This window comes from Didymosphaeria variabile (assembly GCF_027946475.1).
Source record: "Didymosphaeria variabile strain IMI 356815 chromosome Unknown scaffold_3, whole genome shotgun sequence".
Taxonomy (NCBI): Eukaryota; Fungi; Ascomycota; class Dothideomycetes; order Pleosporales; family Didymosphaeriaceae; genus Didymosphaeria; species Didymosphaeria variabile.
The window spans coordinates 935608-948863 of NW_026611622.1; the positions used below are offsets into that span (position 1 = coordinate 935608).

The 13256-nt window shown below is 51.0% G+C and overlaps 7 protein-coding genes across 7 annotated transcripts; 3 read left to right on the plus strand and 4 right to left on the minus strand.

The window, feature by feature from the left end:
* Positions 1 to 74: 74 nt before the first annotated feature.
* N0V89_003660 (uncharacterized protein) lies at positions 75 to 2541 on the plus strand (the record flags this gene model as incomplete). Its single annotated transcript, XM_056212458.1, has 4 exons — positions 75 to 81; positions 199 to 465; positions 523 to 735; positions 821 to 2541. The coding sequence occupies 4 exons, from the start codon at positions 75 to 77 to the stop codon at positions 2539 to 2541; spliced, it is 2208 nt and encodes a 735-aa protein (XP_056072766.1).
* A 965-nt stretch (positions 2542 to 3506) lies between these two features.
* N0V89_003661 (uncharacterized protein) lies at positions 3507 to 4187 on the plus strand (the record flags this gene model as incomplete). Its single annotated transcript, XM_056212459.1, has 1 exon — positions 3507 to 4187. One exon carries the CDS (start codon positions 3507 to 3509, stop codon positions 4185 to 4187), a length of 681 nt encoding a protein of 226 aa, XP_056072767.1.
* Positions 4188 to 4313: 126 nt separating this feature from the next.
* Positions 4314 to 5329, minus strand: N0V89_003662 (uncharacterized protein; the record flags this gene model as incomplete). Its single annotated transcript, XM_056212460.1, has 3 exons — positions 4314 to 4507; positions 4570 to 5046; positions 5128 to 5329. 3 exons carry the CDS (start codon positions 5327 to 5329, stop codon positions 4314 to 4316), a joined length of 873 nt encoding a protein of 290 aa, XP_056072768.1.
* Positions 5330 to 6670: 1341 nt separating this feature from the next.
* N0V89_003663 (uncharacterized protein) lies at positions 6671 to 7649 on the plus strand (the record flags this gene model as incomplete). Its single annotated transcript, XM_056212461.1, has 2 exons — positions 6671 to 6678; positions 6824 to 7649. 2 exons carry the CDS (start codon positions 6671 to 6673, stop codon positions 7647 to 7649), a joined length of 834 nt encoding a protein of 277 aa, XP_056072769.1.
* Positions 7650 to 7968: 319 nt separating this feature from the next.
* On the minus strand, positions 7969 to 9116 carry N0V89_003664 (uncharacterized protein; the record flags this gene model as incomplete). Its single annotated transcript, XM_056212462.1, has 4 exons — positions 7969 to 8565; positions 8606 to 8746; positions 8854 to 8922; positions 9012 to 9116. 4 exons carry the CDS (start codon positions 9114 to 9116, stop codon positions 7969 to 7971), a joined length of 912 nt encoding a protein of 303 aa, XP_056072770.1.
* A 343-nt stretch (positions 9117 to 9459) lies between these two features.
* N0V89_003665 (uncharacterized protein) lies at positions 9460 to 10828 on the minus strand (the record flags this gene model as incomplete). The annotated part of the gene is made up of 2 exons (XM_056212463.1): positions 9460 to 10128; positions 10241 to 10828. The coding sequence occupies 2 exons, from the start codon at positions 10826 to 10828 to the stop codon at positions 9460 to 9462; spliced, it is 1257 nt and encodes a 418-aa protein (XP_056072771.1).
* Positions 10829 to 11565: 737 nt separating this feature from the next.
* N0V89_003666 (uncharacterized protein) lies at positions 11566 to 11990 on the minus strand (the record flags this gene model as incomplete). Its single annotated transcript, XM_056212464.1, has 2 exons — positions 11566 to 11920; positions 11986 to 11990. 2 exons carry the CDS (start codon positions 11988 to 11990, stop codon positions 11566 to 11568), a joined length of 360 nt encoding a protein of 119 aa, XP_056072772.1.
* Positions 11991 to 13256: the final 1266 nt, after the last annotated feature.

The following is a 13256-nucleotide window of genomic DNA, read 5'->3' on the forward strand; positions in this document are numbered from 1 at the left end:
GAGGTACTTCCGCACTATAATGAAATATCAAAGCTGGGGGTCAAGGGCCCCTCTGCACGACTTCAAACTTCATTATGCAAGGTCTACGAGGATTTGTTGCACTTTGTTCAAAGCGTCCTGAGGGTATTCCACAAAGAGGACGGCAGTGAGTATCCCTCGAGGCCTTTCTCTCCTCGACAGCTGATTTGGTGTTTGTAGAAGCGAAACGATCGATACGAGTTGCCACGGGCTTGTTGTGGAAGCCTTTCGATGTACGTTTCGAAGACGTACTCGAAAACTTTAGATTCCATAAGGATCTAGTCAATTCCGAATTACTTCTTGCACAGCTCCTTGAGACCAGAGATGGCAAGGCAAACATTGCGTCGCAGATTCAGGCTCTTCAGGAAGCTCTTCGAAAGCGAGAAGAGCAATTCGCAGCTCGAGACGCACAATCACTCAGCCCACAAGCGGCGGACATGAAGAAAAGTAAGCAGCTTGGCTCCCGAACCCGACCGTTCTTGAGATTAACTATTCATTATAAAGACATAATGGATCGAAAGGTGGCAGAAATCAAGTTCTGGATCAAGACACCACATTTTGACCAACCATACGAGCGCGCGCTTGATCAGAAAGAGCCAGGAACTGCGGAGTGGCTTTTATCACAACAGGTTGCCATGGACTGGCTCAACCGCCATGGTCAAGGCTTACCCGATCCCAAGAGACGAAAATTCGACGAGCAGGCATTCTGGGTACAAGGTACGTCAATCAGAATACCTTGATCTCCAAAAAGTATCTAATCAAGAATAAGGAAATCCTGGCTGCGGCAAAACAATTTTGGCAGCCTCTACTGTAGCAGAATTCAAAACCACACAGATCACAAGTAGTCAATCCCCGCAGGTGTTCTACTTCTTCTTTCAAGACGGACTACCTGAGTTTCAGGATTCAAGTGCACCGCTTCGCGCATTTCTGGCCCAGATGTTCCACATCAAGCGCACCGACGAAGATGTCATAGACCGATTTTCCTTTATCATGGATGAAACTTCATCTGGCTCGCCTGTAGCATCCCGTGGCGCATTGCTGGAGCTTCTGCAACTTTGTATTGGCTATTCTGAAAGCGCCATCTTCGTTATCGATGGCCTCGATGAGTGTGAAGATCCAGAAGCATTCACCAAGGACCTCCTTGCTTTAAGCAACGAGTCTAATCGCATTAAACTCCTCCTCTTCAGTAGACCCAACGTAAGCGCACTCTTCAAGACTGTTCCAGACAAGCAGCATCTCAACATCGGAAATCTCAACAAAGCTGATATCGAGGCTCTCGTACGCTCACAACTGGACGAGATGGATGAAGAAGAGATGTTCCCGGCCACTGTCGACATAACTGAGCTGGGTGATCGAATGATATTTGGCGCTAGTGGTATGTTCCTGTGGGTACGACTGATGGTTGCTTACCTGAACTCCCCCGCCCTGACCAGACGCCAAAGGAGTGAGGCAATCATGAACATCACGACACCTGAGGGTCTTGAACAAATGTACGATCGAATTGTGGTTTTGATAAAAGGCAAAAACAGTGCAGAACGGGACCTCGCATCGCGTATATTCATCTGGCTGCTCCACTCAAAAAGACCCCTGACAACACAAGAGCTTCAAGTGGCCATCTCAGATGATTCTTCGTTGCAATCCGGCGTTGATGACGACTACGTCGATTTCAAACGCAGTGTCATCATGAGTTGTGCAGGTCTTGTCGAGGTTCAGACCACATCCAGTGATACCTTCGCCGCCGACATTCGTTCCTTTCAGTTCATCCATCTCTCAGCAAAAGAGTATATTCTGGACCAACATGTTGGTGATGCAGAGAATACCTCACATGGAAAGAGATCGATGTCCATCACGGCTACCGGTCACGGGGCGAGTCTCGCACAAATTGCCACTCGATGCCTCGCAGTCCTTTGCTACCGACTGCCAGCCGATCCCTTGAGTGGGTCATTGGATTCTAACATCACGCCAACGGAGATACACAAGATGTTCCCCTTTGTGGGCTATGCGGCCTGTCACTGGATTGATCATTGTCTCGATGATTTACGCTCCAATCGCGACGCGGATACGATTCTTGCACCAATGTTTCCGATGTTGGATACATTCATGTCACTGAAGCGACATTTGATGGCATGGATTGAAGCCTCATATGCTTTCCGACGGATACCCAGCGCCAGCAAATTAGAAGAGGTCAGCCGCACCATCTCTTCACTTATCGTCGAAGATGGGCCCAAAAATGATCTCCTAGAGAAGTTGGTTCGTGATACCACTGAGCTAGCACGCTACGCCAACATATTAGAAAACGACTGGGGCCGCCAGTTACTTCAGTCTCCCATAGATGTATGGGAAGAGATCACTGCTTTTACAACAAGTCGACTGGTGGAAGGGACGCGTCATACGCAAGTACATACACTGATAATGGATCCCCCTAAGGCCGAATCAATCGGCTCGCGTTACTTATCGAAGATTTCAGAGCTCAGCGAGGATGGCAAAACCGTAGCGATCCTGAGTATCTGGCCATCGAAGTAAGTGACATTCTGCCTATAGGATCCCTCATCTTCATCTATCCATGCTGAGTTTTGCACAGAGCGTTCGAGCAATGTGCACAGTCCTCCATGAGGCCCGTAGAATCCATGCTACACATGATTTGCACAGACTGGGTAGCTCGATATGAGCTCTGGTCAGTGTCAGATGAACCTCGGTGTATTGCCGACGGCTCCATACCGTTGGATCCCGGGGAAGTACACCTCCAAGTGCAGCGCTCCATGTGGCAACATGACCCCTCATTCAGGGATGGACATTGGAAAATGCAATTTCCAACCGCAATTAGCTCCGATACAAGGCTAATATGCGTCATTCGGACAGTGTACCTCTTTTCCATCACAAAGCGCAACGAAGCCATCATGCACGCCGTGGTACTTCCGTTACACACTGAAGAGGGCCTAGAAGGAATCTGGAATGGACCTTCAAAAACAGAAGAGCCATTGAATGTTGCGAACACGGTTGGCGAAACACGAAGCAGTTCAAGTGGCAGCTTCACAAGCTCATTAAGTGGTCTTTTGAAGCCATTTGCGTCGCATAGACGTTCGAAGTCGTTAACACGAGAGAACGCGAATCACTCACCTAGCACATCACATCTGGATCTGACACCGTCAAAGTCTCCGTCATTATCACAGTCTCTGTCACGACATCGCGCACGTGCTAAAAGTGCGGACCACTCCGTATATCATGGAACCAAAAGATACCGACACTTTGTTGTCTTCGCGCACCATGGCGCATATTTGCTATTCGTGGACCAACTAGCGAAGCAATACTACACTAACGAGCATCCACCAAATACCGTCATACTATTTCAGCTGAGTTTTGAAGAGAATCTTTCGATAACTAAATTGGGAAGCGCCAGAACACCAATCTGTCCTTACGAAGAGCTGTCCCCTCCAAAGGTCACACTTCACCCTAATTCTACTACGTTGGCCCTGTTCTTCCCCAAAGTTATGGACTCTCAAGTCACGCTATGGCACAGGTCTCCACAAAACCGGTTCGAAGATGTTGATGTGCTAGGCGAGACGGTTGAAGATGTCCACTTTTCGCGAGATGGGGACCACCTCGTCATTCAAACAAGTTCGTCTGGCGCGCCTAGGGTTATTCCTGTATCTGTTCCGTACCAAGGACAGACAGCGTCTTCCGCCAGGGGACAAGTAGAGGATCTGACAGCACAAAACAGTGCGCTCTCCAAAAAGCCTTCTTCAGCTCCCATTATCAATTTGCCCGAACACTCGTCCTCCGGCGTTTTTAAGTCTGGAACCTCCATCGCCGAGGATGGGGGAGCTAGTGGTTTGGCTATGGTCCACAGTGGCACACAGATAACGATTCGAAAGTGGTCTAGAGAAGATGCAGCTTCCTCTCAGGATGCCAAAGAAGAGGTATTACAGCTGACGAGACTACCGGGGACGATGTCTTCCGGCTCTGCTGCAGTCAGTGTGCCGCGTCCAGGAGAGGACCAAGTTCACGTAGTGATAAACAAAAATGCGCGGCAGTGGGACGACATGGTCCAAGACGTGGATGTACACCTCCCAGCACTGGTATCAAGAGATATAGGAGATCTGAAGATTGAAGATAGCTCTGGGAGCTCGAAACGGCTTCGTGATGCTGGTCGGGTCGCTATTGGGAAGTAGTAATTGTTGAATTCGTACAAATTTGGGATGTCAAAGTAAAGCGCACATTAAAATCGAAGATGACGACCTTATGCTATTTCCGAAGTGACACTATGAAGATTGATCTACAGATCCGTAGAAACAAGATCAAGGGAGCCACCTCTTCGTCCCAAGATGCGACAAATACTTACCCTGATCGCCATTCTCGATGCTTAGCTTGTCGAGAGTCGACGTCATCTTCTTGACAGCCTCGACGGGCTCATAAGGTCCCGTGAAGCTAGGTGAGTACTGCTGGAACTTCGCAGTAACCTCTTGCAACTTGGCACCCTGTGTGGGGCTCACTGTGAACGTTAGTAAGTACGGCATATTTACATGCCTGTCTGGCGGAAGCTGCGGTACGTACATTTGCTGAAACTTCCAGTGTCGACCATTCCAGGACACATACTCAGGAACAGGACACCATCCTTTTTATACTGCGCACCAAATTTGACATTGACCATGTTCAGCGCAGCTTTGCTTGACGAGTAGAAGATGGCGTGATCGAAGTCATATTCTCTGTTGATTTCGAGGTCACCCATGCCACTGGATATGGACAGGACTTTCTTGGCCTTGCCTTTCAGGATGAATGGCAGGAAAGCTTCGTAGAGGAAAATCTGCGCCAAAACATTCGTGTCCATGAAATTGTGGAATTCTTTCGTGAAGACCTCATGGGAAGATTTGGCGAGTAGCTCGCCGGGACTGTCAAACTGGTCATACAAGGCCAGATAGGCGGCGTTACCAATAAGATAATCGAGAGACCCGCCGGTGATACTGGCGGTATCCGTGGCAGCCTTTCTGATCGCTGCGTCGTCGTTTAGATCGGCTTGGAGAATATGGATGTCTTGAAACAATCAGTGGAAGCTCGTATCACCATTCATAGTCGCGTGAATGAGCGTAAATAAGATATGTGGTGGTTACATACTTTTGCGGTCTGGAAGCTCGTTCTTCACTCGTTCAATGGTTGGGGGCGCATTCCGAACTAGCCCAATGACAGTGTTTGAGGGATCTTCCGAGAGATGCTGGACGAATCCCCACTGATGGCGGTCAGTAGTTGATAGGTGACGGCTTCCCGATTTGCTTACGCCGATACCTCTTGAAGCTCCGGTGATAACATAGGACGGCATCTTGGAGGTGAGATGTTGTAGAGAGTGAGGTTTGCTTATGACTGTTCAGCGGTGAAAGATGTGAAGGATGAGTGCGCTGCTGTCTAGAATATGGATAGTACGGATCCTTTATATACTGACTCTTGGACACATTCTCGATGAGCGCGTCCTCCATGATTCTAGATTAGAAATTCGAACGTGTATCATAACGTTACGGTGGAGGCCTGTGGCTATCCACCGTAGCCATCTGGCAACTTTTTGCGATCCGGAATCCTACTGCGCGCGCAGAATAATACCCTCAGCAAACAGATGCACGACAAGGACAATAATACGACTCCACATATGTTTGCTTATGTCATCGCCACTAGCCTACTCAAATGAGGGATGCTCTGCTAACAATGGTCGGCAGATGGCGCTAGTGGCAGATACGGACTAGTCGCTCACTAGACTACCCCATTCAGCCTTAGTCTACTGCACCATCCTTCGCGCAACGTCCTTCGAGCAACTTTCAGCGATCACGTGTTTGCTTACGACATCGTCCGTGTAAGTCGCTCAAAGTTGCAGCGTTTCTGCCTTCCGCCTCATCATGCATATCAAATTCTCATGGTAAACACTGAGTCCAAGCCCGATCTATCTTAAACCGGACATAGGCAATAACTCGCGGAGATGGGCAAGCCGGCGTTAGCGAAGAGAAGCTGCGGCACCTGCAAAGGTGGGCACGGCCGGTAGATATGAAAGAATGATCACTAACCTGCTCTTCTAGATCGAAAGACTCTCTGCGATAGGATCACACCAGCGTGTTCACAATGTACACGGGCGAAGCGTGTATGCAAGGGTTACGACCTCCGGCTCTCTTGGCCTAGGGACAACGACCGCAGGCGAGCTATCGTGCTCAAGTCATTTCACAATGATCTTAAATCTCGGAACTATCCGATTGGCCATGCAACCATGGTCCGGGCATCGCACTGGGATATCGAGATGTACATGTTTCTGAATTCGTACATCTCCTATGCGCCATGCCTGCATGCACCGGTGACATGGAATCCCCATGGATTGAAGAGGAAAGAGTGGGACTTGCTGAGATACTGTAAGACGTTGGCAGATTTTTAGACTTGACCGACACTGACCATCAGAAAGTTCGATCAGAAGCTTCCCGTTCTCTGACAACGTTCGGGTCTGATCCGAAGCATCTTGCAAACTTGCTTATGAGGATTTCGCAAAGTGGCAATACGCTTGCTTCGACCGCAGTTCTTCACTCCCTGCTCGGCCTGACATCACTGTATCGTTACGGTTGGAATGAGCAAGCCATGGAACTCAAGATATCCAGTCTGCGAGCTCTAGCCAAGGCGTCAGAAACATACAATGAGCACGTGGAAGGCGCGCATCATGTTGCAGCCGGGATGCTACTCTGCTCTTTCGAGGTAGGGCACTACTTTCAGCCTGTTTCAGCTCACCCTTCTTCTATATCACACTAACGCATATCGGGAAAACGTAGGTTCACATGGCCTCCTGCAGCGCCAGCGAGTGGACATGGTACGTCAATGGCATCAAAGAAGTGCTGTACTCAGAACGTCCTCATGTCAAGTGCACCCTCGATGAGGAGAAAAACACCTTACTAAATTGGGTATACTACCACGATGTGATGAAACAATTCAGCATCCGGCACTGGAAAACGACACCAAGAGACAAGAGTGAACCGTCGATAACCCAGCCACAGCTCCAAGACGATAGTAACCGCAAGCAAATCTCCCAACAGGACCTTCTGGTTTGCCACAGAGTGACGCCGTCGGCGCCATGGATAACAGTGATATTGAAACTGATGTCAGAGCTTTGCGACACGGTACCGACGAAACCGCGTCTTGAGACTATGAATGCGCAAGACTTGGAAGAATTTGCAAACCGTATCAGGATTCTCGACTGGCGGATTCGAAACGTCCCAGTGCCGTCGGCAGCTGAGAAGATCAGCTCGAGCGTCCGCCTCTACCAGCTCGCCATGCTAATCTACCTCAACCGAGTCACCGCGAACATTCTTCATCAAGCGTCGAAAATACAAGATTACATTGACAACGCATTTACTTTGCTGGCGGAGCTAGAAACGTGCAAACCACACTTTCCGATGTACATAATAGGCTGGGAGGCAAGCACGGATGAACAACGTGCGACAGTACTTGAGTTGCTGGGGCGGACGAAGAAAGATCCGTCGTCACGATCGATGTTCCATGTGGAGGTATTGGTGCAGGCCGGATGGACGCAAGACGACCTTGCCGAGGGAGAGCTGAATTATTGGGATAAGGTGACCACTCTGATTAGTGTCTGCTCCACTATGCCTAGCTTCGTGTAGGAAGGGAACCGTTCGGGATGATTGTGTATATATTATGCTTTGGCTTGCTATAGATTTTGACCCTCCACGCTCTTCGACCAATCACTTTTGCCAGAGCAAGTTACTATTGACTTAGACGTTGAAGGCTTTTGACAGCTTTTATGCCGGTTCTGAACAATTTGTTGCTTCAAGATCATACCATGTCTAGGTACTCATGTACTCGGCTGTGCTAGCCGTTTACCCACTAGAATCACTACCAAGGTCGGTTACCTCAGTAATAGAACCTTATTTTTGGCGTAATAGAACGTGCTCGCCACTCCTTAGCTAGCTTCTCGTACCGCTAGACCTCTTTATGTTGCACTCCAGCCGCAGCAATATCTGCGCCATGCTCGCGGAAATGCATTCCTTCCTCCCATTCTTCTTCCCACTCATGCTGCTCGATTGGTCGACCCTTGATGATGGGAGTCGACTCTTCGAACCAGGGTTCATGACCTCCACGATCACCGAACACACTCCACGCTGCCATTTGTGACGCTGGCATCTCGTCCACAAATTGAAATATATCCTGCTCCTCCTTTTCGGTAAGTGTTCCGGGTAAAGATGGCACCATGCGCAGCGCGATGGCAATATCCAGCCGTTTGTCGCCAAGCATTTCAACGGCTTCACGCAATCTGAGACGCAAGAGTAACTGAAGAAGATCGGAGCTGAACTCGGTGGCACCGACGCAGGCCACCTCTACTGTTATCCATTCTCTCTGGGACCGGGGCAGGTATTTACGGCGGTTTCTCAGTTGTCTGCCGAAACGCCGCATGATGTCGGATTCGACCTTTTTATCGGGGATATTCGTGGCACTGGCGGTAGCTTCCGCGAAGCTGTCACGATTTTCGGAAGCGTCCCCCCCATGGATCGCGCTCCTCGGATCCCATACCTCCTGGTCCTATGCAGAAAAGCAACTGGACCGGTTGGGTGACGATAACCTTCAGTTTGGCCCTCACAATGGGGCGCGCCTCGTAGTGGACCGCCTTCGAGACACGGAGGATACCTGTGGGTAGTGTCTTGTGGACAAGGATGAGTCTGCCGTCGCTCCGTACCCTCTCAGGATGTTGCACTACGGGTCGCTATAAAGGTCAGTCAAAGACTAAAGCTCGGCCAACGTGACGCTAGACTAGCACGACAGAAGACATTTTGCTACCGACAATGGTTGTAAACGCTAATGGTGACTTACATCCTCACCAAGCGAAGCGCCGTAAGTCTTGGTGGTAACGGGAATACGCTCGTAGACCATGAGTCGAGCCTAGACATGGAACCTGGTCAGTAGTGTTTGTAATTGGTAGGAGCGGCATGTACTGGTTAAGCTCGTCCGCGCTTTTAGGTTCAACATACCTCCTTGGGCAGATCCATGAAACGAAAGGGTTCGGTTGATTCCGCACCGACGTTTTCCATGGCGATGTTCGTGTCACCATCTTTGCCGTACTCAAGGGAGCCCATGATTGCACTCGTGGTGTAGCAAATTGAGGTCGAGCGAGAGGTTGAATATAGACTGTTGATGCTGTTGACATGTCAAACAAATCTTATACCGAAGGCAGGCGCGGTCAGTAAGCTAGTCAGTAAAGGGCTAGCGCCCACCTCGATTACATGCCGTTGAGTGGTTGGGGAGAAGGTGAAGCGGATTTTGTGCCAATGCCAAGGTAGTAAATGCTGAGTTCAGCTGCGTGTAACAGCTTCAGCGACATTTGGATGCTGCAACGTATAGTTCTACACAAGGCCCATGATACCAGAAAAAGCACGCTTATTACTATCCATTCTTAGCCCACTCTTCCCGCGCCATCCCTCACCCCTTCTTACCCACAAACCTACCCCTATCCGCCAAAATACCCTTCGCCATCTGCAATTGTTCATCCGTCTGACAAATCAGCGTCTTAAACTTTGCACCTTCATCACTGACATCAGTCACAACCTCATCCGCAGGACCCTCGTTCTTCTTGGCGTCCAGCTTGAAGCCCAGACACTCCACCCCATTGACGACTTCTTGTCGAAGTTTAGCACCCTTCTCACCGATCCCTCCAGCGAAGACCAGCGCATCCACCTTGCCGTTGAGTTTGGTAAAGTACGGTCCGACGTAGTTGAGTATCCGATCAACGAAGATGTCGAAAGCGAGTTTGTGGCTGTCTTTTTCACTCGCACTAATCTCGCCAAAGTCCGTCGTCCCCGTGAGCGCCTTCCACCCAGACTTCTTGTTCAAGATTTCCTCGGCCTGCGTGATATGCATGTGGCTAGAGGCAGAGTGGGAAATCGAACCGGCGGAGTGCGTGAAGTGAAACATCAGGGAGGGGTCGATGGAGCCGGAGCGGGTGGCGCCAGGGAGGCCAGCGAGGGGTGTGAGACCCATGGATGTGTCGTGGGACCGGCCGGCTTTGATGCAGCAGGCGGAGGCGCCGGAGCCGAGGTGGAGGGCTATGATATTGAGCTTTTCTGCTGGTTTGTTCAGATGTGAAGCAACCTGCGGTGGAACTTAGTCGGATTTTGACTTGAATGGCTTGGGTTGTGGGGTGGGAGCAGGACAGAGGGAAAGTGGAAAGGAGACATGAAAAAAGAACGGAGGGTATACGCACGGCATCCGTGATGAACTGATAGCTGATCCCGTGGAACCCATATTTCCTCAGTCTATTCTTCTCCGCAACCTCTTGATCGATCGGGTACGTGCAAATATGCTTCGGGATAGTCGCGTGGAAACTACTATCAAAGTACGCCACGTTCTTCGCATGCGGCAGAATCTCGCTCACCGCCCTCACAATGCTCAATGCCGGCGCATTATGTAGCGGCGCAAGATCGCTCAGCTCCTCGATGTGGTGGTACGTCTCCTTGTCGATGATCTGCGCGCGTGGATAGTCGCCGCCATGCACGACGCGATGACACGTGAAATGTATGTCCTCGGTCTTGGAGAGCTCAGGTAGTCCGTCGTCTTTTTGAAGATGGGAGAGAATGTATTTGAAGGCGTCTTCTTGCGAGTTGATGTTCTCTAACTCTTTTCCTTTGATCTTCTGGTCGCCGCGGGAGTACTTCAATTTCGCGGGAGGAGCGGTCAGGCCTTCGACGGTGGCTTCGGCGAGCTGCTGAGGTGTGGTAGATGAGGGCTCAGCTTTGTAGACGGAGATTTTGACGCTAGATGATCCGGCGTTGATGGAGAGGACGACTTCCATCTTAACGGATCCTTGATCGTTCGAGAAAAATGACGAACTGTCAGAACCAATACGTGTTCAAGTAAATGGCTCAGAATGTGGTGTCCAAACAGTACGATATCGAGCGATTAGAAGGCTAATGTAAAGTCGTGTTTCAATGGCTTGTGAACGAAAACTTCGATCGGGCCATGCAGTCAAACGATCGGAAGTCGCGGAGCCTCGCCAGCTACTACAGCATTTCGTCATCCCGCTGCAGCTATGCAGCCCTGCAGATCCATGCGAGTGATGATCAGGAACGGTACCACACATACACACGTGTTTTACAATTGAGCCGCATCGTCGGACCCCACAATTGGTATCTTGTTCGCGTGGGATGAGGTCGGAAATAGAGACATGACGTCACCGCATCTGAGCACCGCTAGTGACGCGCATGTGGTTTTGTGATGTGTAGCTCCGTAACAGTGGTGAGGTGGCACGGTTAAAAGAACGCGTCATGAGCAATTTGATAAGTACTTACTTGACAAACAGAGAGAATCACCTCTCACAGAACATGATACGGCGGCTTATTTGATTTTGAATATACCTAGATACGAATGTAAGACCTGATGAAAAGCTTTTGGGCTGTCTCAATATATATTACGCATCCCGGCTGAGGCAAAATACTCGACTGACATGCAACGTAACACCTGTATATTCTACAAATCTCGTTACGCTCCTCAAGGACTCCCCTCTTCACGTCCATCCTCTTACAACTTGTTCTATATCTTGCAGAGCGACTGGAGCGCTTCCTTCGTACTCTCAGCAGACTCTTTCACAACCTTTATGATCTCTTTGAATTCCGCTATCTTTGCATCGCCCATGACCTCGTACATCCAGCATTCACTGGTCAAGACCTGGGCACCCGCGTGCCGTAGCCTCGCCAGTGCAATGGGAACTTCCTCCTTGTTCACGCTGCTCACGCCATCCGCGATCACGTACACGTTGTGGCCTTCGCTCAGGAGGTCGAGTGCTGTTTGGGTTACGCAGATATGGGATTCGATGCCGACGATGACGCACGAGAGGCGCGAGTTGAGCGAGTTGAGCGAGGCTATACCCGCGCGGACTTCAGGCGTGCTGAGAACGAACGCAGTCAGCGCTACTTGCTCAGGGGTACGAGGCCGGGGAAGCGTATAGCGTACAGCATAGAGAAGAGGGTCTTGTCAGCGTGGACGACAGTCCTGATGCCGCCTGGTGCATCAAGCATTAACTCGGGCACTGTTTCACCCAACCTAGCCTTATTCTGCGTGGTCGCGAATACGGGGATGTGGAGGATCTGACCTGGGGTGCCTCATTAGCATAGCCAAGACACGTGGGGATTGACCCTAGAGCCGGCACGCCTTCTTGATTTTGGCCCCCTTCGATCAGCCGCCTATGATGGAGACGGTTGGGATGCATAAGCGCATCCGCCCCAGTGATATTATGATGGTTGAGGTGGTATAGGTGGGGTTAGCATACTTGCTCTCAGCAGCTTCTGGGTGGTCGCGACGACTTTCGGGAACTCATGGATGGCAGGTCGGAACTTTTCCTGCAGGTCGCAGATGCTGGCAACACCTCAGCACACGGAAGCTGTCCGCAATTGAATGATTAGTGGACGTCCTGCAACATACCCCGGGATACTCACCAAGCTTGTCGAGGACAGCATACAAGAGAGCGGGGTTGTCTACCTGGCTGTGAGCGCGCGTCGAGGAGCCAGCCTGGGGGCGTCTTACTGATCCTGCGCTGGGCCATTGTGCTGTACGTGAGAGCCCTGATGTGGCTCGACGAAGTGCTGATTTGTGCAACGCGCGGGAACACTCGCAGCATGGTTTGGTAGTCAGCGGTGCCTCAGGACGACATGGCGGCCCGCGTGAGCTCGGCGCGGGGAAGTCACAAGCCATTGCGTGTCAGCACAAGTGCCCCCGCCGTAGCAGCAGCCCCGCCCCAGGCCCGCCCAGCGGCCGTTCGAAACGGCATCGAACGCTCAGCAGCGAGCTAATTGCTCCGTTTTCGCTGCGCATTTCTGATTGGTGACGCGGTGCACGTCGTCCACGCTGCACCCTCGAGATTCCAGGCCAATCTAGGAGCGGAAGAGCGGGAGGCTTGCTGCCGGAAGCCATGGCGCCGGCCGTTTCCCGTACGGTGGGTGGTGAACCTTGGGACGCAGCATCAGCGTCTTACGGTTTGACAGACTGCTAAGTATGGATGCTGAAGCCAGCGCCAGCTACGTACGGCTGCAGGTGAATAAACACCATCCTGGGCATCTCGCAGGTACGACGCAGGTCCGGTACTCGACAGCTTGCGTGCGCCAGTCCTGGCGCTCTTCACTTGAAACAAGGACCCTATGCGATTATTTCGCCGTCATCGCCCAGGGTCGAGACATCCCTGATCGCCACGAATGCATACTGCCCTGAAGCCCTCGAGCGACCACTGC